Source organism: Haematobia irritans, chromosome 2 (genome assembly GCF_050003625.1).
Source record: "Haematobia irritans isolate KBUSLIRL chromosome 2, ASM5000362v1, whole genome shotgun sequence".
In the NCBI taxonomy this organism is placed as follows: domain Eukaryota; kingdom Metazoa; phylum Arthropoda; class Insecta; order Diptera; family Muscidae; genus Haematobia; species Haematobia irritans.
Genome location: NC_134398.1, coordinates 1315621 through 1331973, shown reverse-complemented (window position 1 = coordinate 1331973; position 16353 = coordinate 1315621). Strand labels below are relative to the sequence as shown.

Sequence of the window (16353 nt, the reverse complement as noted above, 5' to 3'; positions counted from 1 at the left end):
AATGGTTGAAAGGGTTGGCCTTTCCAATATATGTGGCGTTTCCATTCTTGTATTGAAATCAAACGAAACTTGTTTTAGATTTCCAGGCTATGGAGAGTGCTCAATGCTGGTGCCACTAGCCTAAATCCAAGTCCACTTTTTGGTTGCTATTCAAGAAAAAAGAGGCGGTGGCAAATAAATGGATTCAAACATCCAAATACAATCAACAAAAGCCTTGTACTCTTGTTTGCTGTTGTGTCAAAGATAAAAATCAACTCCAGTGTCTGCTGCAATGTATATGAAACACAAAAAAATCCCCCAGGAAATCATATAGACATAAAGAAACTTCAACATCACAAGGAAGAAAAAAAATATTTTCAACTTTATTGAGATTTCATGCGGATGATACAATGAAAATAGAGATATTTCAGTTCTTTGGTTGCTGTCAATATATCTAGGTGATTAGCTTAGATAAGTTGACAATTATGAAGTGAAAAAGTAGGACTAGAATATTTATCAATTAGCGAATAATATTTATTGAGAGACCACTCAAAAATAATTGGTTCTTGAGATTGGAAAATCTATGGGTACGGTCACACTAGGCATAAATTTGACCAAAGTGAGTGTCAAACTTTTCGCCATGAGCAGTTTCGAAATATATGGATACGGATATCGGAAGGTACTCAATGAGCTAAAAATATTTGGTGGTTATACTGCGGCGCCAGGTTTGGCCGTCCTGTAACATGAAATGTTGTCTTTTGCAACGGTCTGCATTTATTTTTTTTTTGTAAACTCTTGATGGAACACAAGATTCTAAACCATAAACAAATTTGTTGTCAGGGTATACAATTTTTGATCTGCTTGAGAATCTGACTACCGTCCTTAACCTGGCACAGTATGTACTGATCGACTCATCTCCTGAATCAACACACACCTAAAAATCGATTTCCCAAATTCGGACAAAATTTTTAGCGTCTTTTTGTCTGTCTTGGAATGGCGTTAACCCTCTAATGCCCCAATTTTTTTTGCCAGCTGATTAAATTTTCAATTTTAACGACACAAAAGCAAGAGAACTAAGCAAGAAAAATTTATACCGTAAAATTCAGCATATGTTGCAAAGCCTCTTGAATAGTTTCAAATAAGTTTTCTTTTTATTTTGCCCATTTTTGTTGTCTTAAGGAGTGTTTTACTAAAAGCTTCCTTATTAAGTGAAGGCCGCCTAAAGGTGGGCTTGGGCATTAGAGGGTTAAGATATTAGTAATTTTGGCTATCATGATAAGTCGATTAGAAAAGTATTCAACTTTTTTATTCTTAATTGGTCTATGTCTCATATAGAAGCATTTTTTTGTTTCTGTATATAAAGTTAACTTTCAACACTTCACAACATCCGTCATTAACAAACTGAGGCTAATTTCAAACAGGACTGCTGTCTGTCCATTAAAAAATGCTTTAACGGACAGACGTTCTTTCTATCAAGTAGAATTTATTATATGATATGCATGCTGAATTGTCCATGAGGTTCGAACCGGCCGGTGTTTCTACTCTATTTACTTGTTGCCTTTTACATTATTATGAACTGGTTCAATTTATCAAATATTTTACAGATCATTAACCATTCGTTCAAAATGAACAGTAGCCGTTTCTCTATGTAAAAATACAATAATCTTAAGCTTTATTATTATTATCATGAAGATCTATGGGTCATAAATAATATACTTATTTTTAATATTTTGAAAAAGACAATTGTGAAAAAACGTCAATAAGTTGAATTTATTTAATACCATTATCAACCCACTGATTTCAAAAATGTTGTCGAATTAATATTCACAGATTGAATTTTTGTTAAGTCTTTTTCATTACAGCCGCTCTATTACACGGCCTTCATTTAAGCTGCAGCTTTATTAAGATGGACCACAGATAATGCCACTTATGAGGGAATGTCTGTCATCCGTTAAATGTTTAAATTCAAGTTGCAAACAGAGACAAACAAAGACACCTGAATTTAAGATTTATGCGAAAATTTCGCATGAATAAATAACCTGAATAGCAAAAGAATTGAAATCTTAACAGATGGAGAGAGATAAGCCACAATCCAATTGAAAATTCATAAAATTGTGACTTTTTGGCTTGCAGTAGTTTTCAGTATTGTTAGAAGTCATTACATGGCAATTAATCACAGAGAAGGGGTCTACTAACTTGTCTGGCCTACCATCTTATTTGGATTATATATAAACTAACTATTATGCATCCCATTTTTGTCCATTGGCGCTTTGCCTTTTTAAGATATCTTAGAAACAAACAAACAAAAAAATCATAATAACAATAATAATTTTCCAGTGCTTTGATTGTTTTTGTTTTTTTTATCTTGTTAGAAGAGTTACGTGGTTGCGTTAATCGTCAGAGAGTCTGTAAACTTACTTCCAGTGCTCAAAGTAGAACGAGGCTGTTGGAGCTGTTTGGCTCTGTTCATTTCACTGGCTAATGTTATGAGAACTCATTAAATTTAATGGGAATTATAACATAGCTGAAAACGTGTTGTGAATTGGTATTGGCATTAGAGAAAATGATAACTATAATGATATGCATAATGAATATTTATGGGAAAGCATTTAGATGCGAAATGGTGCGAAGAACTGTCATAAAGAAGCCACGAAGCTGTTCGACGCCATTTCATTCTTCTTTAAACTAGCTACAAAAAGGTTTTTGAATGAACAACCCAAAGAACCGATATAGATGATGCTATTCTAAAGCAGCAGTTAATGCACATAGGTAAATAGTTCATATATTTACAATGCTTCTCGTTGAAGGCATCAGATTTGCCAGACTATTGGATGTCCATGAAATACTATTTTTTGTTGTTTGAATAAATTCATTTTACATAATAATTTAATAATTACATTTTAGGACTTCAGTTTCACATCACAACTTTACAACTTAAACATAATTTTTAAACTTTGAATAATTGGTAGCTAAATAACAAATGAAACGGGGAAAATTAATAAATCAAAATATCTGATTTCTCTCAAAATTATCTTTGAGATATAAAGAAAACATTTCTGGAAAACAAAGTGAGTGTATATCTCTTTCTCTGTTCTATGAATACCAAAATTACGTTACTGAGATGTCATATTTTATGAAGGTCGTTTATTTGATCTATTCCTCTTTTTATTTTACAAACTATGATTTCGTGAGATGTCAAATTCCGTTATGTTCTCCAACAAATTATAATCTGTCATGTCGCCGATGAAATTGTTCAATGTATTTGAACAAATTCAATACAACACTCATTTGGTTGATTAAATCAAAATTCGATTAATGAACAATGCCAGCCACAATAACACCAATCATTCTTGAACAATCGATATACAAGACCACTACAAATACCAACGAACACGAAGAGACAAGTGCAGTCATGCATATCAAGTACTTCAAATATTTGTATAAGATTTGTTGTAACATTTTATGAGTGAAACACAGGCTCAGTGACCGTTGTCTTCATAATCGTGTATTTTGTGGCGATTGCCAGACACTATCCTCTAAATATCATAGCAAAGAACAAAGGCTCCTAGCACCGTCATTTATAAGGTAAGACAAGCAAACGGATGTAAAAATATTTCAATTGCATGTTTCAAACCAGGAATGCAGCTTTCAATGATATTATAAAAATGTTTTTGTAATTAAACAAAGAAATATATCACATCTATCTGAACACAACCCACTCGCTATGTTACTCAAAAGTCAATCTTCATCTGTCATGTTTTCTTGCTCACTTGAGAAAATATGAGTATGAGTGCCCAGTAAAAAATGCACATCCAATTATTCTCTAACCCAGAGCAAGTGTTAGGGATAATATGAATTTGTATACTAACAAGTAATGCTACCGTAAGTTTTTATAATTTTCGCTGCACGGATGAAAAAGACTGTTTTTCATATGTTTGGCTATAAACATTATATGTTTGGAACACAAATTTTTAAACACAATATTTTTGAGTGCAAACATATAATGTTCATAAACTAGCATAACATGTTTGGGACATATATGTTAATATGTTAGAACATATTATGTTTGGGACATAAAATGTTTGTAAATATAATATGCTTGGATGCAAACATATATTAATTTAGAAATAGTCTATAAACATATATGTGTTTAGTAGCTTGGAGCGCTATTTAACAGGGAGCGATATTGAATTAAGTTGGTGGTTGTTGCTTGTTATTACAAAATTAACATTTTATTTTTCCTTGGGCAATTGATCAGCTACTTCTTTGATCCTTACAAACTGTGTGGTCCGCTGTTCGAATCCCCGTCCGGCAAAAGGTAAAATTAAAATAAAAAAATTGAATAATTTCTTCTACAATGTTTGTATTACAGAAAAAGGTGCTAAGAACTAAAAAATCTCGTGGAAGTGAGAAAGATGTGGGGGAATATACAATTAGGCAGAAACAAAATTTTGAGCATTCAGGTCGAAAACCTATGTTGTTAGCATCTATATTACCTGTTTATTTTCATAATTCATTATGATTGTAAATATATAAATAAATAAATAAAATTTTGCGCACAATATTGTTTGGGAAAATTTTTTTAAGCATATAATATTTTTGGGTGCAAAATGCTTCCAAACATATTATATGTTCACAAAATAACATATTGTTTTTTGGAAGACAACATTATTGAATTTGGATGCAAAAATACAAAATGTTTGGAACTTAGACTACCCAAACATATATTGTTTAGACCAATATGCTTTCAAACATATTATATATTGGAAGAGATCAAACATATAAATGTTTGGGCAATACCCAAAAATGTATATGCTTGAAGCAAAATATGTTTGGGAGTATATGTTACAGAAGCGATTTTTTATGAGGGTGTAGTTGAACTCATATACTTGTTTTGTTGACATAAGACTTCTCTCTCCTTATAACCTTGACTCTTCCCCAATTTTGGCATTTGATTCACACCCAGGGAAGGAATATGATCACCGCAAACAACAAAATTTTATTTTTGGACTGTTACTGATTTTGGTAAGCATGCGATGAAAATGTTGCATGTTCACCGTTCAAAACTAACATTTTGTTCTGAAAACATGTTTGGGATGATCATATTTCTTCTCTGTGTGCATTAACTACTGTCACCTCCAAATGCATCCCGACGTCAAATGGCCAAATTGGTTGCGTTTAATGAAAAGTGCTAAAGTAATGTAGCAACATCTATCCTCCAATCAATGTCAGTATTTGGTATTTGGCAAAACTTTCAGCTGCAATGAAGTTGCCATAAATTATTATGTTCGACTGACAGAAAATGTTGTATTTAAGCATTAAATGTTTCTAACTTGGCCTTTACTTTATTGTTCGCTTCTACAATGACGATTGTTTTTATTTTGAGCTGCATCATGACGGCTACAGCTATCCGTGCGTTGTGTATTGAGTATTGTTATAACCTTTTTGGGTTTGGGATTTTGTGTTTTTGTCTTTTTTCACATATATATATGTGCGAGAAATTTTACGATTTAAATTGGAAAACACAAAAAATCACGTTTCGTTTAGATTTTCCCTATATAAGGAGAGGAAAAAGTTTTATTTTAAACCAATTTGGGAAATGAAAACTAACCGTGAGAATTTCATTGAACGCAATTAAAACTTTGCAACTTGTTTAAGGATTCCTGAACAAATTGAACGAATTGCTTTGTAAAGGGTTAAACAGATCAAGATATATTTAATATCTTATTTAAGTAGGGAGGAAAAACTATATCTCATAAGCACAAGGGTAAATGTATGATTATATTTTGCTATTTTCCGCGTTGATGTCGTATATTTAAAACTTCCATTTTGTATGCTTTAAGGACATTTATACAAATTGTCACAGTAAACAATTTTAGTATAAGTTCAATTTTTTGTTTGTTGCTACAAAACAAAATACGATCTAATAATCTCTCTACTTTATTTGCAGATATTATTAAAGGTATGTAAAATATTTCTTACTAATTTCCATTATTCAATTTCATAGAATTTTCATGATAAAAGTATGAAGAATTAAAAAGAAAAAATTATATTAACCTTATTATCGGTACTCCTTGCTGATGTTAGTGTTTGTGTTCCGTTAGTATGCATACTTCGGCTAATTGGTGGACACGATTGCCTTTTTAAGTCTTTTCGTATCGCCAACTCATACCAGGGTATAATAGGTTTACTTCGCAAAGTGGTTTGGCAACCTATTTTGAAATCCAATGGATCCATATATTCCGGAGCTAATTTATTTAGATCTTCAACAGCAGCCTCTGCCGAGGCATAGATATTCCCTGCCGATTTATTGGGATGTAAATTACTGTACAAATTGTGAGGGTGGCTACCATTGTAGTATGTTCCAGACATCATATTCATTAGGGAACCCATAGGTGAATCTGGCGCTCGATGAAGACTGCTACCCAGACTTTGAACTCTCATATGACCCAATGTATGATAGCGTCGGTCAACGGGATTTTGTAACACTGGCATAGCTGTTGGCACAGCCAAAATTTCATCTTGATCCAATGTGGCCAAACTTTGACTTGTATAGGATCTTTCTAAAATTTCGGCACTTGTACTTCGTTGAGGTGGTGACGGCAGCTGGTAACATGATATTTTTGGTTTGGTTTCTAAGGGCACTAAGGAGGGGCTTCGACAAGGACTTTTGGTAGGCGATGCATAAATCTTTGGTTTGGCATATAAACTCTCCCTTCTAACTGGCGTGGGTGGAGGTTTGTGGCTACAATGGATGGGTGAGATAGGACTTTTAGTATTGACACCATAAGTAGGACTTTCACTCTCGCTTCTTTGAAAAGAGGATGTCATCAGAGTTGTTGGTCTACGAGAATATTCACCCATTGATTGAACCCGTTTGTATTGTATTGATGAGTTGGATATCCGTCGCTGTTTGCTTGGAGAGTTTGAGGAATGGGAATGCTCTGAAGGTGTACGTATCACAGGATATTCTTGCATTTCAAATGATTGCCGCTTGAAAGGTGAATAGCCGCGATCTGACGATTCATCATAAGAGTTTCTTATACCACTATCCAGTCTACGTTTGGGAGATTCTGGCGCGGTATACAAAAATATTTGATCTTCATCGGCCGTTGTGTAATCAGGAGTTTTTGCAACACTGCTAGAATGGAGGGAATCCAGGGAAAATCTTGAATTTTTCTTCAAACTTTGGTAATCAACATTTATACTGCCTGATCCGGAAGAACCCACTACACTGTCTCGGCATCCAGACATGGACGCGTTACCACCCGACGAGGAACTGGCGTCGGATAAAGGACGAAATGTGGAATTTGCCGTTGCATACATGGGTTCTATGTCCGTAATTGTGGGAGTTTTTACTGGTTTAGCCAGTCCTCGAGAAACATAAATTTCTTCACCGCTTCCCGCTGGCTGATATAAGCTTTTGGACATACTACCGCTACCATTGGTTGTCTTGTCCATTAAACTGCCTCTATATGGTGACGATTGTTGACCAAAATCACTGCGTAGTGAGAGCGTTCTCTTGCGTTCACCCACAATGGGTGTTGTGACTTGTCTATGGACAACTTCTTCATTGTCCTCTTGTTGCTGAGCTGCCTCCAATTCTTTGGCTCGTATCGATAGTGATCTGGTCAAACCTCTGCCTCTTATGGTGGCATAGCCATCATACAATGGTGTAGTGGCTGGTGAAGGCCTGGTAGTTGTTGTGGCTGACATTTGAGCCTTTACTACTATAGCCTCGGTAGTTGGAGTTAGCAAATATAAATGATCGTCGTCGTACTCGTTATCTTGGTCGACATAAGCGTAGTTGTCGTGGTCACCTTCCTCTGAATATATCTCATTCCCGTTCTTCTCTTTGTAATCACATTTTTCTTGTGTTTTATTTAATTTCAATTTTTCAATTTTCTTTCGCAGCTTCAGTTTTAAAAAAGTTTATTTTTAATTATGATTAATCGCTTCTATGATCGTCACATATATATAAAGAAAAAGAAATTTCTGATTTTTATCGAGTGTTGGAAATTTAATACAATCTACCACCAGCTGGCAAAATCGTCCAATGTCCATTGGACACATAAACGATAGTTGCGATTGGTGGTCATGCGTGTTTCGTCGTTCATCAGGAATTATTATTAAATATTGCATCTGGCCGCGGTTGGGGTATGTCGGATACAAATTGAGGAAATGATTAATCATTTATTTCACACTTCTGTTATTGAGAGAATTTATGCGCAAACAATACAACGTGGTAAAATCATAAGATTCATGTGATGTTTTGTAATATGTTTTTCTTTTAATACAAGGTAGTAATAAAAAACCTTTCAGATAGGTACATAATTATCCAAGGGGTGCAAACTTCGAAAATAATTTTTCGATGGATCAACTTTTCATCACAGAAATCAAAGTTGTATATCCTGTAAATCGATTGATTGTCTCAATAGTGAATGACTACTAATCGACTTCAAAAAGCAAACAATTGTAAGTAACACTTTTATGTTCATATTAATAATAATTTACTGGCAGTTTATTGAATGAATTTGTGTGGTAAAAGTAGGTTTAAAGTTTACGTTAGCTTTTTACTATAACTTAAGGATGCAAACTCTTGAATATAAATCGTACCCTATTTTTAGGCTATCATCTATGTCCTAGAAGAAGTATCGAAAACAAGCAGTATTCTTTAAAGTGGGCCATGATTTTATACAATTAGAAATACAACATAACGTAACATTTGCGGTGACATTGCTTGAAAAATTATTTCAAATTGATTAGGCAACCTTACTCACTGTGGTGAATACACTAAAGTTTGAATTTGATTTTAAGAAGCATTTACGTTTCGTACGGACCACACATAACTACAATCAAATCATTTTGATTTGCCAGTCACGCCATGCTGTCTTGCATTAAGTGGTTAAATTACTCAAAATGAACTGCTGGCATATGTCAGAGGCAACATAACTGAAAAAATGAACATTTGCTCGGTCCATTACAGTTTTAACTAAACAAGTAGCAAGCTGGAGACATTCTCCAGGAAATGTTTCGAATCATTGTTATAAACAAAGAAAGACACAGAGCTACTGATGCTGGTGTCGCAAGCACTTTGTTTAAAGTCTTCCTAATATAAAAATGTCATATTCTATTTACTATTGTTTTATTCAGCAATACATATACACGTTAATTTATTTTACTGTAAATGTATTGCGAGATTGCAATTTATACGTAATTTGTTTTTTAATGTGACATGTTGTAATGTAACTTTCGATATGATATATCAATGCAACAAAGTTTAACAGTGCTATTATCCATGGATATGATATTTTTGCAAAACGATAAGTTTAAATTCTATTCTTCAGCTTTCTTTTTCGTTATGGACGAATGGTAAGCGTCGTATGTACTTTAATGTATTTATACATTCATCTATGCATTCATCCGTACACATAAATAATCGTAAATATTTTTTTTTTTTCACTTTTATGTATTCTCTCAGTGGGGTAATTTTGCGAGAAATGCTCAGGAGGGCCCTTAGTCGCTATTATAATAGCTTTCAAAAAAGCTCCTTAAAAGTTTATAATAATAGTTTCGTGTTACCCCAATATGAGACAATACTAATTGAGATCATCACTTTTTTATTGTTTCTTCTAGAAGCATTTCGTATAGAAGAAGAGACAGGGACAGAGAATGAAGCCGACCCATTTTTGTCGGCGGCGGCGGCTTGACGGCTAAGCCTATATAAATTTGTCAATTCGGCGGCGTACAATTATTCATTATAAAATCAAATTGAAGTTATTCGAATGGTAATGAGATTAGTTGTACAACCAATCTTACATTCAAATTTACATTTCGTTAAAATTTCTGAGCTAAATTTTTGCGTAACTATTATAGCAGCTTGAAATCGATAGATTGTGGGTGGAAGGTTCAAAATTTTGGCAAAAAATACGACAGTTGCTAATACATTTTTCTGATTTAAATCGATATTTTTGATTAATTGGCGGCTAAATTTGAGTCGAGATGAGTCGACATATCCGGCGGCGGCGTCGACTGGCACAAAATGGTCGGCGGCGACTGAAATCAGCGGCGCGACTCGGCGGCTTCATTCTCTGGACAGGGAATAGGAATGAGAAAAGCACATTAAACAGCTGGCAAATAGAGCAGTCGTACTTTTTTTCGTTGAGGGGTTTTCTCTACACTCACAACAATGGAACCCATCAGGAAGTAAAATTTTGCTCAATTTCAGAAAATTTTAACTAATCTTTATTACAAACGTAGATGTCACGCGGATTTCACAAAAATCAGTAAAAAGTTTTTGACGAATTTAAGAAAAATTTTTAGACATAATTATAATAATAATAATTATTTAATTGTGTAATGAATTTTCTTGAATTTGTCGCCAGCGTTTGTAATACTGTTTAGTTAAAATTTTCTAAAATTAACCAAAGTTTTTCCTTCTGGTGGTTTCACTGTTTTTTTTTTTCAGTGAAAATTGCAAAAATGTCTTTAGTACCACACGAAGTTCACGATGGGCGAAGTTGTTGTACAATTTACAAATTTTAAAAAATTCTGATGACGAATTTAGTAAATCTTCATCTTCTGCTTCATTTTGTATATAATTTTCCCCTTTTTAAGCTCATAACATAAACAAAAAATAATTAAAGTCAAGAAAACTTTCTCAAAACATAATAATGCCATCAACTAAAATAGTATTAAATTGGCTTTAGTGCCATATAGGGTTCAGTTTTTTGAGTGTAGTGGCTCGAGTACTCCAAATCTTTACCAACTGCTGTTTTATTGGAACATTATGTGTCTTTTTTGGGAGAAGTACACGACAAGACCTCACATATTTATTTATTTCGTCTTATCTTAAGACACAATAAAACTATGCGCTGTCATGGTTCTAACCACTTCTCCACAATTTGTGAGGTATCACATCGTTTCATAGGCCTCAAAATATCACGCCTATTAAACATCCCTTCGATTATTACGTATTATACATACATATATTCATGCAATCCTTGTACGCATTTTGAATTTCATTCTGAAAATGAAATGGAAAAACTACAGAAAATACAGCGAGCAAAAAAAAAAATTAGCAGCAACATAAGCCACAGGCAAAGTGTTTACGATGTTGCTGCTGCTGTTGTTGATTTTGGTGGAAAATGTATTGCTTGGTGCAATGTTTTCTGCTGCTGTTGGTAAAGTTCTTTTTTTTTCGTTCTGCGTTTGATTATTTAAATGTTCATATAGATTTTTATGTTTGCCATAATTTTTGGTTTAACAGACAGTTGGTGTGTGGAGGTTAGTAGCGTCCATAGTTGGTGGAACGATCGGTCGGTCTTTGTCCATGGAGCGCCTGTGAATTGTATGCGGATTTCTGGATGTCGTTCTATTCCTTGACTCCATGCTAGCATGTTTCGTTTGACTGAACTCCCTCCTTGTTTTGCAGAATGAGTCATTCGCCTAGAGAAATCAACATGAAATGCTTCTTTACTTTGGGTTGGAAGGCTGACTGGTTGGTTTACTGACTATCTGACTGACTGAATGTAAGTGCTTTGTTTGCTTTTCATTGGCTGTTTTTGAGAGTTTGTAAATTATTGAATGTGCCGAGGAGCAGAATTTTTCAACGGAAATATTTTTTTCGCTTCAAGAAGGGCTGACAAAACTAATATTGCTTTTAATTTATAAATGAAGTGATGATGGACAATTTTATGTTGCTTACGACGAACTATCTTTGAAATTTGATACAAACAGTCTGTGGACTATTTATTCGTCAATTATTAAAGTTAATTAACGCCAAAATCATGGAGCCAGTCAATAGAACTTTAATATGTGAAGGAACTTTGAGAGAATAATGAGAGATAAAGAAATATAAGTATGTATATTCTAGGGCATAGATGACAATTTTTGTGAAATTGTAAATAGTGGTGTTTTTGAAATTTCGTTGAGTTTCGCTAGATGGCAAAAAAAATTATTTTTTAAGCAAATAAGAATTTCATATGTCATATCAGCCATAAGGGAAAATGCTCTATCTTTTTGCTAGGTTCGAAAAAAGAAGTATTGCAATCTATAATGTATGAACTCTAACACAACGAAAACTTAAAAGGACTTCAACGTTGACTTTTTAAATTTCCTACACAAATTTAAATTTTATTTTTTCTAAAAGTTTAAATTCAAAATTCCTAAAAACTATTTTACTTTGGCTGTATTATAATTTATTTTAGTAATAATAATAATGGGAAAAGAAAGACCTATGTTCGGTTTCTATCTACATAAATCATCTAATCTTTGAACACATATATTATTATGGCTGGGACACTTTATTCATTTTCCACTTCATCCTCATGATCTAATGTTGCCTCTAGCTTGTCCAACACACTCTCATGATGATGGTGTAGATGATATTCACATATGGACATAATCATATATGTGAAACCCCATTTTAGAGTCAATAGCGTTGATGCTATGGTCTGCCCTGTTGAGTCGTCCCTCCATCCTCCCGTCCATCGTTCAATGTATATTGTATTTCTACTGTCTTATCATTAGCAAACATCACCAAGAAATTACTTTAATTTATAACATGAAAAAATAAACACAAAGAAATACAGTCAGACTCAAGCTTATGGTTCTACTTAGCTACTCCAGAATAATCATGGGCGACAATTTCAGCTACAACAACAACCACAACTCAAGCTGTCAAAATGACACATGACTTGGAGCGTAAATTTCTGTTCAAAGATTTATGAGAATTGTATAGACTCCATACCATGGTCCTTGTAAATGGATTTTTTGAAAAAAACATTTTGAAAAAGAAACAATTTTAATACACAGATAAAGGAAGAACCAGGATGTACAGGAAAAAGGAGGATCTTGTTACAGATTTATTTATTTTTGGACGATAATTACGTTGGGAACATATGCTTTGTTACAAAGTAATTTGTGGTTTTTCTGTAAATCCAACGGATATGAAGGTATAATAATTGACAAAATAACTCATAATCATAAACTCGCCTAAATTAAATATGGTTTCTTTTGAGTTATGAGCCTTCTGAATTTCATTTTGTTTCATGAAACTTCCCACTATCGCCATACGAAAAAAAAAACAAATTGCGTGTTCGAAATAATTGTGGTATAAATATTAAAGTCAAGTAGACAACCTGCTGTGCTAGACACACATGAGACTGATTTCAATTAACATTTTTTTGTTTTCAAAAATATACAGTAAGTGTAAAAATGTGTACAAACAGGGCTTGAGATATTGGATAGTTTTTAAGATGGTATGTAGTCCAATGTGTAAAGCATCTAAACTCGACATCTCTTTTGTACCCAATATATATTTAGTCCAAAGTGTTCAAAAGACTGCACATTTTTAGATTGCTAAAACTGATGTAAATGCTGCACATTTGTGTATTTGAGTACCTAGTCTTGGATGGAAACACGCCTATTATTATTATAATTACTGGTAACTGGATACACGCAAGAATAATGCTTTAATGTGATCTTTTATGTAAAATTCTAACAGTTATCAGTCAGTTTTCGACTGTCAGAAATTGGTAACAAAAAATTCTAGATCTGCATAAAACGTAGAAAATGTCCGAATCCCTTACAAGATTTGGATTCGAACTATTGTTTACGACCCTAAGGCACTTTCATACATATTTAAGAAAGATATTGTTTCCAATGTTGTATGTCAGAATTTATTTTTATGGTGTTTACTTTTAAAATCTACTGTATGGTTTTTAACATTATTTTGAGACTAGTCGTTTATTTTTTGTTTGTCCAATAATCCCCTAAAGGTATTAAACACCTACAATAAAGTTAGCAATTTTTTGTAAACCAATAACAAATTAAAAAAAATGCAACTAAAAGGCACACCAACAATAGAGATTCGTTCCCATTTCGCAATATTTTATATGAAGTTTTATATTCACTGAACTTTAAAGACCTCGCATTGTCTGTCATTCCACCTCCTGTGCTGGGCGGATAACTCTAAGTCTATGTTAATAAAACGTGTTCATAAGGCCCACCCCATTGGTAATGCCGACTGGTGGATAGATGGATTGGCCACAAAGAAACCTGATGACAGGCAATTTCTTCAACATATTTGCTCACATGTCCAATTGTCCAAGACGATTACATATTTCATAGAGCGATTGACGTTAAGCGTTTGAAATTTTTATGAATTATTTACATATTCAAGTTTCAGGGGGTATTTGTATGATTGTTGCCCTGGCCGATGCCAATATTACTTAATTGTCATTTTTAATTGTAATGCTTGTCTATTGGGAGGTTTGTTCGCATGCGCACAAGTCTCGAACAACTTCATTTAACGATAATTAACAATTTCCCCTTTCTGTGTTAATAATTGTTTTTTTGTTGTTGTTTTGTTTGCTTGAAATTGGCCAACCATCATTCATCGAACACAAATGTTTCTTTGTGCAAATGTAACAAAAATTAATTGTTACTCTTGTGGATTATTGTATGGTCTTAAACAAAGGCACCAGTGCAGCATTTGCCCCAGCCACTCCATCCATCCCACATGGAACAACTGTCGATTTTGATGCTAAAAGTTGAAGATAAAATTGACAGAAGCAATGGCAGCTTTAGTCAACTACACCATAACAATTACGACTACAAATTTTCTATGCCACGGAGCCAAGCCTAAACTCGTCACAAATAAAAAAAAATTAAATCAAATTTAATTTTTATTGTTTGCTTCATGTAAAATGTAAATAACGAAAAAATAAAATACACACAGTAGGCATTTGCCGTTGTAAATATTGTATACAATATTGTATTGGTACGATTCTAATAGGAAACATTTAAGCCAAGGTTCTTTAAGACATGTACTTTGTTTGGATCTCTTAGTTTCTATCTGAGTAGTCATCCCTTTGGCGCCAATGATTGTGTTCTTCAAACGCCCTATGCTTTGTAGTGTTATGAATATTTTATTTAAAGTCTGTGAAGACTTTGATTTATCTAAATAATTGTTCCTTACTGCCTCAAGATAGTATTAATTAGAATGTTAATAATGATAAATTTCGTGTTGTATACAACAGCTTTTACAAATAAATGCAATTAAATATTGCTAGTCGGGTTTGAAAATATAATAAAAAATTCTAAAATTCCAAAATAATTTGGGGTTTATTCTAATTATTAGAAGATAATACTGATTTAAAGAATCCTATAATTATCATGAGTTAATTATAGGTTGTGGCAAAATGTGTTTCGGGCACAATTTTTAAACACAATACATTTAAGTACAAACATGTAATGTTCCTAAATTAACACAAAATGTTTGGGACACATTTGTTAATATGTTAGAATATATTATGTTTGAGGCATGAATATTTCATAAAAATAATATGTGTGAATGTAAACATATATAAATTTACAAATTTCGAGTAAACATATATATGTTGGGATACTTTATTCAGAGAGCGACAGAGAGTTAGTATAGAGAAAGAAATAGAGATGGAAACCGGGAGGGTTGAATAAAAAGATATCAACATAACAGAGCGAGCGAATGAAATGAGAGCAATTTCTGGGAAACCGCTTAAGTCTAAATATTATTTAATTTGAATATTAGAATGAATATTCGGAACCAAGAGAATAGACATTTGAAAAAAAAAACAGCATATTTGTATTACAGAAAAAGATGCGAAGAACTCAAAAATTTCGTGGAAGTGAAAATTACGTGAGGGAATGAGCACAATCTTCTTTGGGGAATTCTTCCAAGCATAAACTATTTTTGGACTCAAAATGCTTCCAAACATATAATATGCTCACATAAAACGAACATATTAATGTTTCGGCAGTATCCAATAATATATGTGCTTCCTGCAAAATATGTTTGGAACATATGTTAGAGAAGCGATTTTTTTTGAGGGTGTATGTATTAAATTAATTTATAATTAATAACATATATATTTGCATAATTTTGAATGAGTTTGAATGATTTGATTATTCATTAACATTACTGTTCATGCGGTAATAATTTGTTATGGATACTCATGAACTTATTTCGTACATTTATGGTATATGATATCATATTATTGACTGCAATTGAAAAAATCAATATCCTTTGTTTTGTGGGCTTTTGTTCAAAACTGTTCTCATTTTGTATATCGCTCAGGAAACCGTTGTCCATATATCTTCAATATAGATAACGAGCAGTACATCATATTTTATGCGTTTTCAATTTATACACTTTAATGCCACAAAATGTTTATAAACTATCAGCAAATTTTATTCCTAGTAATAGAAAATTAGCTAAAAGCATTTTGTTTACATTACTTATACAATGGCAATAGTTTTTTTAATTAAAACTAATATAATCCAATTAAAAAGATATTTAGTTATTAGATGAATGCGGATGGGGCATAGGAA

At 33.0% G+C, this 16353-nt stretch overlaps 1 protein-coding gene across 11 annotated transcripts in view; it reads right to left on the bottom strand.

The window, feature by feature from the left end:
• Window positions 1–16353, bottom strand: part of sick (sickie) — a 275969-nt gene that overhangs the window by 23654 nt on the left and 235962 nt on the right. The window contains exon 2 of one of the 11 annotated variants that reach the window (XM_075293035.1): window positions 6037–7937. The exons of the other annotated variants lie outside the window; for them this stretch is intronic. Coding sequence (XP_075149150.1) covers window positions 6037–7695 — 1659 coding nt within the window. The 5' untranslated portion in view covers window positions 7696–7937. The remainder of the gene's footprint in view (window positions 1–6036; window positions 7938–16353) is intronic. 11 annotated transcript variants of the gene reach the window in all.